This window comes from Mixophyes fleayi, chromosome 4, assembly GCF_038048845.1.
Source record: "Mixophyes fleayi isolate aMixFle1 chromosome 4, aMixFle1.hap1, whole genome shotgun sequence".
In the NCBI taxonomy this organism is placed as follows: Eukaryota; Metazoa; Chordata; class Amphibia; order Anura; family Limnodynastidae; genus Mixophyes; species Mixophyes fleayi.
In genome coordinates, this window is record NC_134405.1 from 112,405,792 (window position 1) to 112,419,178 (window position 13,387).

At 38.9% G+C, this 13,387-nt stretch overlaps 1 protein-coding gene and 1 long non-coding RNA gene across 3 annotated transcripts in view; one reads left to right on the forward strand and one right to left on the reverse strand.

Moving 5' to 3' along the window:
* The window catches only part of WDR72 (WD repeat domain 72), a 247,424-nt gene that overhangs the window by 150,516 nt on the left and 83,521 nt on the right, over nucleotides 1-13,387 (reverse strand). For both annotated transcript variants that reach the window (XM_075208023.1, XM_075208021.1), the window contains exons 5-9: nucleotides 10,533-10,704; nucleotides 8,540-8,616; nucleotides 5,990-6,109; nucleotides 2,507-2,652; nucleotides 2,056-2,149 (exon numbers count right to left, since the gene is read on the reverse strand). In XM_075208023.1, the coding sequence (XP_075064124.1) occupies nucleotides 2,056-2,149; nucleotides 2,507-2,652; nucleotides 5,990-6,109; nucleotides 8,540-8,616; nucleotides 10,533-10,704 (609 nt within the window). The remainder of the gene's footprint in view (nucleotides 1-2,055; nucleotides 2,150-2,506; nucleotides 2,653-5,989; nucleotides 6,110-8,539; nucleotides 8,617-10,532; nucleotides 10,705-13,387) is intronic.
* The window catches only part of LOC142151920 (uncharacterized), an 88,662-nt gene that overhangs the window by 64,089 nt on the left and 11,186 nt on the right, over nucleotides 1-13,387 (forward strand). The gene's annotated exons all lie outside the window — the stretch shown is intronic.

Sequence of the window (13,387 nt, forward strand, 5' to 3'; positions counted from 1 at the left end):
ATAAGATACTTCTTACTTTAATCATTCAGTGTGTTAATTATCTCAGGATGGCAACTGTTCTTATGAGTCAAAATGAGCAGCAAGGAGTAGAAATGGGAACTCAGCTACAGAGAATGAGATAAAGAGGGGTGTGTGTGCATTTCAGGGACACTCCTTGCCATACAGAGGGGTGTACTCACTGTCATTTCCATTCCATTGAAAAGACTTGATTTCTCCACAAGCTCCGAGTAGGCAGAAATTGGGTCTCATTCTGCAGTTTTAATGGGATCTGTTTTGTGCCTCCATGTTGCCCTTCAGCAGGGAAACACATTTACAGGGACACTCCAAGCAATGTAATCAATAACTTCACACACACAAAATTGTCACTGGTGATAAAGGCAGGCCCCATGTACCCAAAAGTCTAAAAAGAAATGGGCAGCATACTCCCCTCCCCAAATCCTCAAGCAGAAAAACGTAAGATAACCTGGGCTCTTTTCCACTATAACAGGGAAACCATGAGTGAGGGGGTCTTTCTGTCACATCGATAACTAGCCCCAGACTGATTACTCAATCGATGGCAGGGGCATAACAAAGCACCCCCCTCATAGAGGTCACCAGCCCAGGTTAAAACATATTGGGCACCTCCTATTCCACCTTGGCTGCGGCAGCAATGTTAATAGTCAAAATTAGGACCCTGGCGTGACCTTAAGATAGCCAGTACAAAAGCACCGCCACTATCTGACACCCTGTGTCTGTTGATGATCCAGCTGTCACAGACACAAACAGGGTAAGTCCCAAACTATTTCACACACCTAATAGGGTACTGGACCTGGTGGAGGTCAGCACGGACGGTCTTAGAAGGTGTTGGCAACTCAGGTGGAGGCAGAAAATTATAGTTCACAAATGTTGTTCTTCGCACACGACATCCCCTAAGCTGGCCACTTAAGGCTCAATAAAGCTGGGTCCACTTACAATGTAATTTTCTTTGCCATCACCGAGGAAATGAAGTTATCTAAAGCTTCATGTCATGTGTACCAGAAGATAGAAAGCCCCTGTATAATCCCATTACACCCACAAAATGAGTGTGCTACGTTAATGATCTCCAAATGTATACAGTATAATGAGCTTAAGGAAAAATATATGTAAAAAGTTTCAGGATGGTAAATGAGAAAGTTATTAATGCCAGAGAGTCCAATCCGCTCCCCCTTATATTATTATTTCTAGTTATGTCCTTATTCTATCCTGTGATATCCTGGTTACAAAAGTCAAACTAAGTATAACTACATATCTATACTTATCTGTACCACACCGATCAGTTCAGAATTTAACAAGTAAATAAACATTGAACAACTATATAAATGACATTGGTCCTCGTTTACAAGCCCACTGGGCTTGTTAGATTATGCACCAGTGTGCCTACAAGGAACGCCCAATGCACTTCAAGGTGCATGTCTACTTTACCGTCTTTGTAGATGACTCTAAAAACTAGAAGCGCACCTACGTTTGCGTGCAGCTGAAAATATGTGAAAGAGCTAGGTTTGCAAAAGTGTAAACATTTATCAAATTACAAGCTCCTTCCACTTTAGAAGCACCATTGCAAACTGGGGCCAACAAAGAGAATTTTTGCACCTTTACTGCGCTTAATAAATGAGACTCAATGTCTTCTTATAATGGAAAATACTAATGTACACCTCTCTTTCTGTCCCTTTCGTTTAGTGAACTTCTCATCTCGTACATCCCCGTTTTCCCCACACACCCCTATGAAATTATTTTAGTATATTTGCCATATGCTTTTAATCTTCCCTACTTCTCTCTGTATATAGTACTATTCTTTACTCTTTTACGTCTATTAATGATTTCTGAATGTTTTGCTATGCCACATCCTACAGAAGGTTATCGACTATGTAATTGTGCTATAGATTTGTATATAACAAATACACAGCAATCAGTTCCACCCTAGAAACAAGTTACATTATGCTGCACAGGTTTCTTAACACCAGTTTTGAATATACGTTGATTAAGCTACCGCTATGCTGTATGTGATATATTTTGCTTTTAGTGTTGGTGATGATGTACCTTTTCCTTCATACTTGTAGAGCAGAGTAAGACAGGAGTGATTGTTTCTTTAAGTAATCCTCCTTCGGCCGGACTTACAGATTTGGAAGGACCACTGTAGAAATAAAGCGACATGAGGCTTTAAAATAACATCAAACAAAAGGTGACCGATGGGGTTAAAATTCTTAGCACCACAAGAAGTTACAAAGATGGTAACTAATTACTTTTGTGTTCTTGGAAATCATAGCACCATCTGTCCAATCAAGTTCTACATGGGTAATCTTATTTCTTCATCTCCTGCTGCTTCACATAAAGACCGAGGAGTGCCAAACCCAAGCCAAATGTTCTAATGTCAAAGGGGTTTTGTTATGGGTTTTGATCAAGTGTGACAAGCAGGGGATTTTCTACAATACACTTACAAACAGCTTATTTTGTACCTGAACCATCATATGCCAGTCCTATGTGAGCCCACCTGTTTAGCAGCTGGTAGATGTAGCTGTGCCCATCCTGAGTCCAGATGATAAGTCTGTTAGCAGCCAGGAACTCGCCCCCAGCAAAGTTTTCACCACTTTTACAAACATCAGTACACAGGAGGGAAAAATCACAGTAATCATAGACCTGGAGATAATGGGAATATCAGTACATAATGTCATGAAATCAGGATCTTAACAGATAAAGCAAAATAATAATTATGACTAGCAGATGTAAATTTAGAGGAAGATTATAGTTATCTAGAATCCACCTTTAGATAAGAAATACTTTACACTTTACATACATGAAAGCTGTTACCTTACCATTTCTGGCAGACAAGAGACCTGAAGAGACCCTGTTAGTAATGATCCTGGGATCCCTTTGCCAGTGCAGCAGTGGCTTATCTATTTACTAATGCAACCTTCACTCTTTTAAAAATTCTTCAGACGCAGCTGCCCAGAGAATAGATGAAGCAGGTTCCCGGTGAAAGGACCCAGAGGTGTTACTAGTTGGGGGTGTAGAGATTTTAAAGAAGACTTCTATTTTGATTGAAGCATCGATTAACTATATTTTAATACCATTATGTGCTAGTAGACTTTACTGACTTCTATCATTAGTCAAAACATTATTAATTTAGTATAATAACTTTGGTGGGCCTAAGGAAAGGAGAGAGCTAATAGGCCGAAGTACTAATCTATGTAACGTTCCTTCAGCATCCTAGGTCTATAGGTTAGTCTTATAGAAAAGAGGAATTGGCAGTGTAATAAAACAAAGCTTTAGGCTGATAAATATGTGTAAGTGCCATTGCATTGTGCTGTGTTTAAATAATCACATGCACTAGTTTATTCATTAGTAAATATGCAACTAGGAGAGATATTATTTAGAATGGAGATTCAAAAACACTTGAAATTATATTTTATATACTTTAAATAAGTGCGTGTGGGATGTTCGTAATAAATGGTCGAAAATGATAACTTCAAAAACTACAACATCATCCTGAGGGCAGATCAGTTGTCATAGATGACATGTTTGCTAAAATCAGGCTGAGATGTTGTGGTCCTAATCAAATCACCACAATATGTACCATCAGCCATTCAGAAAACTAAAACAGTAGTTTGTAACTGAAACAGCAATACAATATTTGAACATGTTTTCCATCTGATTCCTCTTGGAGAACATTCTGTGAGAGTGATGATGGAATGAATTCATTTCACAAAGCTTCTAGGTGACCATGTACTTGTATGGAGAAATGTAATGACCATGAAAGATTTATTGTGGGCAGCAATCTTTCGGTGCTACGAGAAAAATATTTTTGCTTCCTGAAAGCCCACAGCTTAACTACACAAAACGAGGCAGCCATTTTGTAGGTTGATAAAAGGTTCATAAGAAAGCAGCCTATCAATCCCCTCAGAACCAGTGAGTCTCATGAATATGCGGCCAGGGCGTGCCTCTGTGATGTCACTAGTTCCTACTGCATTCTCATGTATAGATCAGCACATACAATGGCTGATTGCTATGTCAGCATGTAACAGGATCACTTTGCTAAACATACTGGTAGATGAAGTAATATTTTGCTAAACATTATTTTGTTTATAAACAAGGGTGCACGTAGTATATTAGAGCTGATTTGTTCAAAGGCTTATAGTCTTTATGTAGTGACACAAAAAGAGTGTATTTTGAATTGTCTAGCACTTCTTACAATTTATTTGTGATGTGATTAATGTGCGATCAACTCAATACAAATATATTAAATGATCTAAAGCATTCTTCTCTATATGACAATGTGCTATTTGGTCTTTATAGCCACTGTCTCCAGCCAGTATTTCACTCTAATCATTTATCTGACAATTACTACAAAAAACTAAAAAAGAGAAAAAGAGTGATTAATGATGACACCTTGGGCCACTTTCAGGCATCAACATTTAGATTGTAAGGTCTAATGAGAAGGTAACAAATGTCACTGAATAATTGTGAGTGCAATGCGGAGTAAACATTCTATTTTCAATATGAAAACTGATTCCAATAATAATGATGATAATAATAATAATAATAATAATAATAATAATAACAACAACAACAACAACAACAACAACAACAACAATAATAATAATAATAACAACAATAATAAAAACCTACAGAACATACAAATTATTGACATACTGCATGACTTATTCTAAGCTGTGACTTATAGTCATGGAATAGGAAGATTTCTAAGTTTGTCTGTGGATAAGCATTTTGTCATTATCATTTTTTATTTATAAGGCCACAAAACTCTGCAACACTGCACAGTCAGTGCAACAAACTATACAAATAACAAATCATACATAGAGGCAGAACAAAGACACATGATTGGAATGGAGATGGTCCTGCTATGAGACAGAGGGTAGACAGGGCTCTACTTGTGAGAATTTATAATCTAATGGGATAGAATATCCAAGAGCATACAGTCACACATATATGTTAAATATAGCAGACCAGTGGTTGAAGTGGGCTTGTATACGGTGGTACTGTTACTTCTCCTACAGCTTTCATAGTAAAACTATCAAATTCCATTCACTTATATTTCCCATACCGCCACTTTTAAATTTCCTCTTTAACCACTGAAGCAGTCTATAATGCCAAGAATATTATAAAGCACAAGATGCCAGCAAACAACTTTTGTGACCAGATTCACTCTTGTGCTCTTGTGCAGGACTAAATACAGACAGGGCAGGGATGCACACTGGGTAGTACACTAAGTAGCACATCTTACATATATGACAATGTAACAACTTGTCATGGATATAATCTTTTCAACAGAAAAGGAGTGATATGGATTTGTCTAATTGGTGAGTCATGTGCCAAATGTTCCAATTAAGCTTCACCATATGTACTCCTGCAAATACTAATCCCCAGATGGGTGATATATAACGCTTATGCTGTATTATAAGGGTACACCAGCCCATAAGTTAGACACCTCTGAGCTTGAGCAAATGTCTATAACCCGTCGGATGGCATTCCAGGTGTGGTCCCAGAATCTGTATTTGGGAGACCATGATTATGAAAAATGTGTTTAATGCTAAAAAAAAATAATGCTTTCCAAACACTTGGAGTCCCAGCAAAAAAACAAGTTGTGTATTGTGGATATAGAGGGTGGGTGGACGTGTTGATGATCAAAAAGGGATCTACAATAAGATAATATACACAATATATAGTATTTTTCTATCTCAATTCTCAACCTAGCAATACCATATTCAGACATCTGTTATATGTACTGGAATAATGAGAAACTGATTTTGTTGAGAGCATCTACTGTGTTAACCTCTTATCTCAGCCATGTAATTCCATCTCTCCAGAAGATCTAAAGTGACACTTTAGCAGTTTAACATCTCCATATAGTGAGACAAATATGGATATCAATCAAACATCAACACGCGCAGTGATTTTAGAGGCTGCTCGAGTTGTTAGAGAGAGAAAACATGTGGTGTAATAAGCAGATCAGCACCTTCCAGGAGCTAGAGGAGATCACCAGCAGCAGCCGCTCCGTGTACGTGCAGAACCGCACAGCGCAGTGCTTGGCCGCCTCCAGATACTTGGATTCTGTTTCATACACATTTTGCTTTTCCTGTGGACAAAAACAGACTGATGACAAACAATGAAATCTAAAAACTGTCTATAATGAATTATAAGGTAGATCCTTATCTATGTAATGTAGATATTATCATATCATAGGAAACAATTTAATAGTAATCATTTTTTGGAAATTCCATGTCTATTTACTAGATGCAATTAAACAACCCACTGATCAACCTTTAGGAGTGCTTTCATAAAGGAGAAGGATAATAATAATAACAATAATAATAATAATAATAATAATAATAATAATAATAGTAATAATAAGGCGTTAATAAGTAAACAGTTTAGTTCAAAACAAGTTGTTTCCATGACATAACCCAATATAAAGAAGCCAGAGTCCATAATATTGTTTTTACTTTTATTCCCAATGTTCTGCTGCATCCTTCCATCTGGCATGCTCCTCATCCATCTAAATTCACTTTAATCCAACTTAAACTTGCAGCAAGTTTGATCATACTCTCTCGCCGGTCCACATGTGCTGCACCACTCTGCAAATCCCTACACTTGCCCTATGTGCCCTACAGAATCCAATTCATATTACTCACCTACAATGAAGCTCTCAACGACACCATGCCGTGGTAGATCAGCAATCTCATCTCAAAATACTCATCCTAGATATACCTCTGACCTGTGTCTCTGGTAACCACATCTCATTCCTGCCTGCTTCTCCTGTGCCACTACCCACTTATATAATTCCCTTCTTTTAGCGCTCTCTAAAAACCCATCTCCTTTTTAGATCTTACCCTATTCCCACCTATACTACCAACACTAGTTCACCTTCACAACTGTCCTAACCTACACTCTGAACAACACTCACTCCTCTCTTTTGCAATTCGATTGTAAGCTTTCTCAAGAGCATGGTCCACCCTATCCTATTTTTTATTGTTTACATTTATTTTGTGTACCTTGTATGTCCATTTTTTATGTATGTCCTGTTTTCCCTACTGTCTGGCACTATGGAGCACTATTCACCAGATTAACATTCAGTTAAAACCATGAGGCAACTAAATGTGTAGTTTTGATAAATTAACATTCTCTAACCAATAATAAAATTTACTTTGCAAAATAATGATAATGTATTAATTTATTGGAGTTAATTTTAGTTTGGTTTTGGAACATCAGACCTGTCTTCAATAAACAAGTCCCATCACTTCTATTATCGAGTCGCACAGTGGATAATGAAACAGAATCAGTGAAAGCAAAATGTATTGTAATTTTAGATAACAAAAGACAATGCTTGATGGTTCCAAAACTCAACATGTCTATGATATACTTGCCTACCTTTGGCAAGTTGTATCCGGGAGAGGGGCGTGTCTAGAGGGCGGGAGGGGGCGGGGCACGGTGAATCGCGTCATTTTGGCCCCGCAATTGCGGGATGCGGGAGATTTGCCAGCTCTCCCGAATTTCGGGAATCTCCCAGATATTCCGGGAGAGTTGGCAAGTATGGTCTATGGTTTGTGTTGCCTGGGTGCTCCACTGAAATAATAATAAAAGGTTTTGCCGAGTTTAAAGATTTTCCCTGTGGTAAATTCACAAATAATCTACTTCTCTTAGGAGAGAAGACATCTGAGCAATGCATTTTACATTGCAGCTCTTTGAGTCAATACTTCACCCACTAGGCAGTGCATTCAAAACATAACACAGGTTGGGACAGAATCCAGTCTACAGACAGACGGGCTCATGTTACTTTGAACACAAATTGCATTTTTGGCATATAATATGCTTTTTGACATCTGAACATGAGCACAAACCACTAGTTCCTGAACTAGTGTTTTGTGTGTTTGCGCAGAAGTAAAAAAAACGTGTTATACGCCAAAAATGCAATTTTCGTTCAACTTCACATGAACCCCAGAATGTTTTACCCTTTTAAGAGCTCATTGGTACAAGATAGGGTTTTCTGTTCAGCATCTGAAACACTGTATAGTTAGCCTCAGTAAAACACTGGAAAGGAGTAGAGGGCGTTATTCCTCCTTGTGGTGGAAAAGAGATTTCCTGGGAATTACTTCTACATGACAGACATTCAGATATTTTTCAAGTGCATTAACACTGATTTCTACTGAAATAATGATTTATGATAAAATCAAAATAATTACTACAAGGCCTAAAGGAAAGATTAAGATTATAAAAAGCAATAATAACATCTAAGGAACATCAGAGAAAGTCTTACATAGAAACATCTAATAAAACCAGACTTTCTATTTGAATATAGACACTGATGGACATTTTTAGATGGAGGTGCACAATAAAGTGGTGACATTGCCCATAGCAACCAGTCATGCTATAAACATAATTCTTTTAGTACAGTTTAGAGAATGACAGGTAAGACATCTGATGGTTTGCTGTAGGTAACACTAACTTTTTTCCTCTGCATACATTTTTATAACTGTCCCCAAATAACTCATATTTTATTCCAGCTGACCTGTATGCTGCTGACAGAGGATGACAGGTCCCATACTTTTAGTTCACCCGCAACAGATATTGCAATCAGCGAATCTTCTGCAAAAAATGAGAAAAATATATACATTATCAATAATTGTGTAAAATTTCCATTTGACTTGATTCTTGACTCCACTATAACAGGAAGACTATAAGCGTAGGGTCCCCCTGCCATTGTTTACGACTGGAACGTCTATGGGGGAGGTGGAAGGGTAAAACAAAAAATGACCCTACAAGAGGCTACCAGCTCTGCGCTGAAAAGCTCCATGTACATAAATTGCCTCCTGTAAATAAGCAGCTCTCATGTCCCAAAGCAGCAAGGTTTACATTTTAAAAAAAGGGCAGCAGGAAGTTAGGGCCAACCTGACTCTCCGCCATTTACCCCTCGGTTTCTAATTCCTGTTGACGAGATTGTGAAGGTACTCTTTTCCCTATCTGATGGACAGGCCCGGCGCTCCCATTAGGCAAGGTTAGGCAATTGCCTAGGGCGCCGGGCTCTGCAGGGCGCCTCGAAATAAAAAAAAAACGGAAACCCACTGGGAGGAAAGGAGGGAAGGGGCTATGAATCTTACCTGCATGAAGCTGCTCCTCTCTGCTCTGTCTCCTCCCCTCCGCTCACTGACAGTGACAGGCCGTGATGATGTCATCATCACGGCCCGACAGTGTCTGTGAGTGGAGGGGAGAAGACAGAGCAGAGAGGAGCAGCTTCATGCAGGTAAATTAAAGAAAGACATGGGGAGGGGTGGGGAGGGGAGGGGAAGGGAGGGGAGCTGAGGGGAGGGAAGTGCAGCAGCGATTTTTAATGGGGGGGCGGCGATTTTTAAAGGGGGGAGGGGCGGCGATTTTCACACTGTGTCTAGGGCGCCAAGGACCCTAGCACCGGCGCTGCTGATGGAGTTGCTCCAAATGGAAAAAAATCTGGAAATAAGTCCGTGACCTAATTGCAGCCATTACACAGGTTCATCTTCCCCACAACCTCTCATATCACCTACTCCCATGTCTAATCCCTGAGTGCTGAAACATTTACAAAAGTTCACAGGACAAATCCTCACAGCAGCTACTTGTCCTATTGCCTCTAACTGGAGAACAGAGGATCCCTCTACCATCTCAGCATGAATTAATAAAGTATGGTAAATGCACCAACTGAAGCATATCACCAGCATAATACATGACCGCCCCAATCAGTCCACTGTACCAGGGAGACTATGAGTGTGCAGTCTCCCTGCCATGCTGAAAACTATTGTCAGGCTAGTTAGTGCAGGGGTGCTACCTCTATGGGGAATAGGTGGATGTGGAAAACCCAGCAGGCCTCCTGCCCAGAGGCTATCCGTCTCATGCTGAATAGTGCTGGGACTCTTTCCAGCCCCCCGGGCAGTGGGGGCTGGGGGAATTATCAATATTGGGAGTGTCAACTTTGCCCCACCAGTGATCCCAGTATAATGGAAGTAAGTCTCTAACATCCATGCCCATTAAAAGATTAAAAAAACACATACACAAATTTAAAATAAACTTTAATTTTCTTGCTATTTTATGTGTATTATAGATGAGATGAATGTGAGCGTTAATTTTTTTCTATACTTTTCATTTTGTCTAATTTTGTTTTATGTCTAATTTATTGTTTATAACAGTTCACAACAGCTGGTCAATGCATAATAACCAGAATGCTGGCAATTTATTGCTGCTTTCTTGTATGCAGTATGGTGTGACGTTTAATTGAGTAAGCTGCCGTTTGTATTAGGTTTAGGTATTAAGTTATATCATTGGACATATCAACTTTGAAAGATTGCACTTTGCTTGCAAAAATGTTAGAGAAAGCCAAATATCACATCTCTATTACATACAATAAGTTTCTAATAAGTTATACTCGCTTAAACCTTGACACTCACAGGCTGACACTGACATGGAACTTGTACCCTGGGACAGACTTAGGTCAAATGTTAATTATTCTCATAGATGTATCTCTGTCACTGCAGTACCTTGAATCCTGGTAGAGTGAACAATGCACATGCAACTAATCCAATCTGAAGACTGTGACTTGAAAGTATGAAGGACTTGCAAGGTCTTTGCATCGACAATGAGGACATCTTGATAGTGACCACAGCAGAGCAGCCAGCCTTCCCCTGTCATTCGGAATGAGCAATGGTAGTACTGCGAGCCAATGATAGCAAAATAAAAATAAATACCGTTATTGAATACAGCACAATACTGTTAAGGACATGTGATATGTATCAGCTAAACTCAATGAATGACTTTTATTAAAAGATATTTGAAACAAAGAAAAGCCACTGAGCAGGCTCCATTTAGTTATTGCTCTCACTGTTTTGACAAAACAGTAACTTTTTATGAACAATAGCACCTAGCAGGGCCATCTTTTCCATTGGGCACGATGGGCAGCTGCCCGGGGGCCCCACGGGCAAGGGGGCCCCATAGGCACGGCTCTTAATGAGAATAAATAATCCTGCAAAAGAAAAAACCCTGAAAAAAGTAGCCTACAAGGGTCACTGAGCAAGTACATCTATCTATCTCTATCTCTATATATCTATATCTGTATCTGTATACATCTAAATATCTATATCTAGGGGCCCCGGTGCACTGCTTTACCGGGGGCCCATAATGTTTTTAAGATGGCCCTGGCACCTAGTAATAATTCAGTGCACAAAAGTAGTTTTCCCTCTGTCAGCGATGTTGTAATTAAAGCTGTGGCCAGTAAAGTGCACTCTGGTGTGTAACTAAAGATCTTTCTTGCAAAAAATCCAATGGCAGCATTGTCTTAATAATGATCTTTTCAGCTCTCCCCGATTCAGTATATTGAGCTAGTGACTAATTCACTTGTAGTTACAAAAAGATGTCCTGTAATATTGCCTGCTTATGGGTTGGACTTGCAAACCTGCTAAACCCCTTGGCATTTATCTGTTTATATTAATATTAAACGCCTATAATTGGCAAGATAAATTAGATTGTAATTCCCTTTTGTTATAAATTCATAGTCCACAAATAATATAATGATAATTTACAAACATGTGTATTAATTGCCTGCTGTTTTATAGCTGAAATACAGTTAGGGTTTGTTCACACCCATCTGCTGTTAATGCGCCTTTTAGACGCTAATGCCTGAAAAGTGCATTCGGTTTCTCATGGGCTCGTTCCCAACAAAGGGCCTGAGTCATTAGAGATAAAAATGCAAAAGAAAGGAGTACATTTGATGCTGGACAAACCATGTTACAATGCAAGGGGTGCAAATTAGTTTATTGTTTTGCACATAAGGAAAATACTGGCTGCATTCTCATGTAGCACACAAATATTTGATAGCTTTATTTTTACGCTGAAATTTAAAGTTGATTTAGGACTAGACCTACCCCAACTATAAATCTGTCCCCACATTTTAAATTTACCCCCCCTCCAAAGCAACATGGTTTTGCCAAGGTGCAAAGTTACAGATTTTTTTGCTTTGCTCTCCTTAATGAATCAGGCCCTGTGCGTTATAAAATTTTGAAGGCACTTTTAAAAATTTAGAATGTGACATGACCCATTTCTTATGAATGAATGCGTGCTTCCTATACAATAGATTTTATTGGTAAAATGCATAAAAAACACTTTGGAAATGCATTAAAGCACCCCTTTAAGACATGTTTTAAGCATGCGTACATTTTCTTGCATTTCCACTATTTTCCAAGTCTATAGGGTAAATGTATTAATCTCCGGATTCTTAAACTCCCGCGAGTTCGGCGTCTTCAGCGCTTAAATTTAAAGCGGCGCTGCCTTGTAAAGGGAGGTTTCCCTTTACAAGGCAGCGCCGCTTTAAATTTAAGTGCTGAAGACGCCGAACTCACGGGAGTTCAAGAATCCGGAGATTAATACATTTACCCCTATATGTGTGAACAAGCCCTTTCTTTGCAGAGTGACGCAACATTATTTCGACAAAGAAAAAAAATAAAACAAGTCCTTGCTGTCTGACACTTGTATTGTAGGGAAAAGGGATTGTGGGGGGAGAGGGTAAGAACACTATCTTTTCAAACTCAATATATATTGAAGTTTCCAGTTCACAAGTAAATAGGTTAGAAATTACTGGAACATACACTTATTTGTCCACCAGAATGCAATAGTAATATAAATGGCAATCAACAGCAAATCATCTTATCAACTGTGGGATATGAATTAAGCAAAAACAGAATTCCCTTTTATGATGAGATCAACTTATGGATATGGACTTAAAATATGGGTCTCTGGTTATTCTTGCAAAAATAAACAGGTCACCACGTCATCTCTTTGCAAACCTGTTGTTTACTGTCAATTAAAACACTATTTCTTAATCACGTTTTTTTCATATTATTTTCATTTTTCATATTCTTAATATTTAATTTGTAGAAAACAGTATAACATAAATTGTAAGCTATTAATAAAAGACTGAGCCATGGATTGCTAAGCTCATTTACAGACAAAGGTTAAAGGAACCATCAACTCTTTGGACAACCCTTCCTTAATAATAATAAAGAAAACCAGACCCCTCTCTCCGTGTGTAGTAAAAAGAGCGGTCATCTCAAGCCAGGAGCTCTATAGCTCTTTACGTCAGTAAGTCATCACTAGATCTTCAATAGAACGCTACTGAAGAAAGATGGACAGATTGAGTCCCCAGTACAGTGAGAGCAGGGGGCAATCCTGCATTCCAGCTTCTAGTAATGGGGGTGTAGGTTAGATTAAAATAGGTTACCGAAAGTGGTCAACTCATTTAAGAATTATACAGTAGGTGAGGCTTGATGTAGACACAAATTTACATTTTTTACACCCCCAAGGTCACATTTCTTGGGCAGCCCATCGCCATAACCCCCCCCCC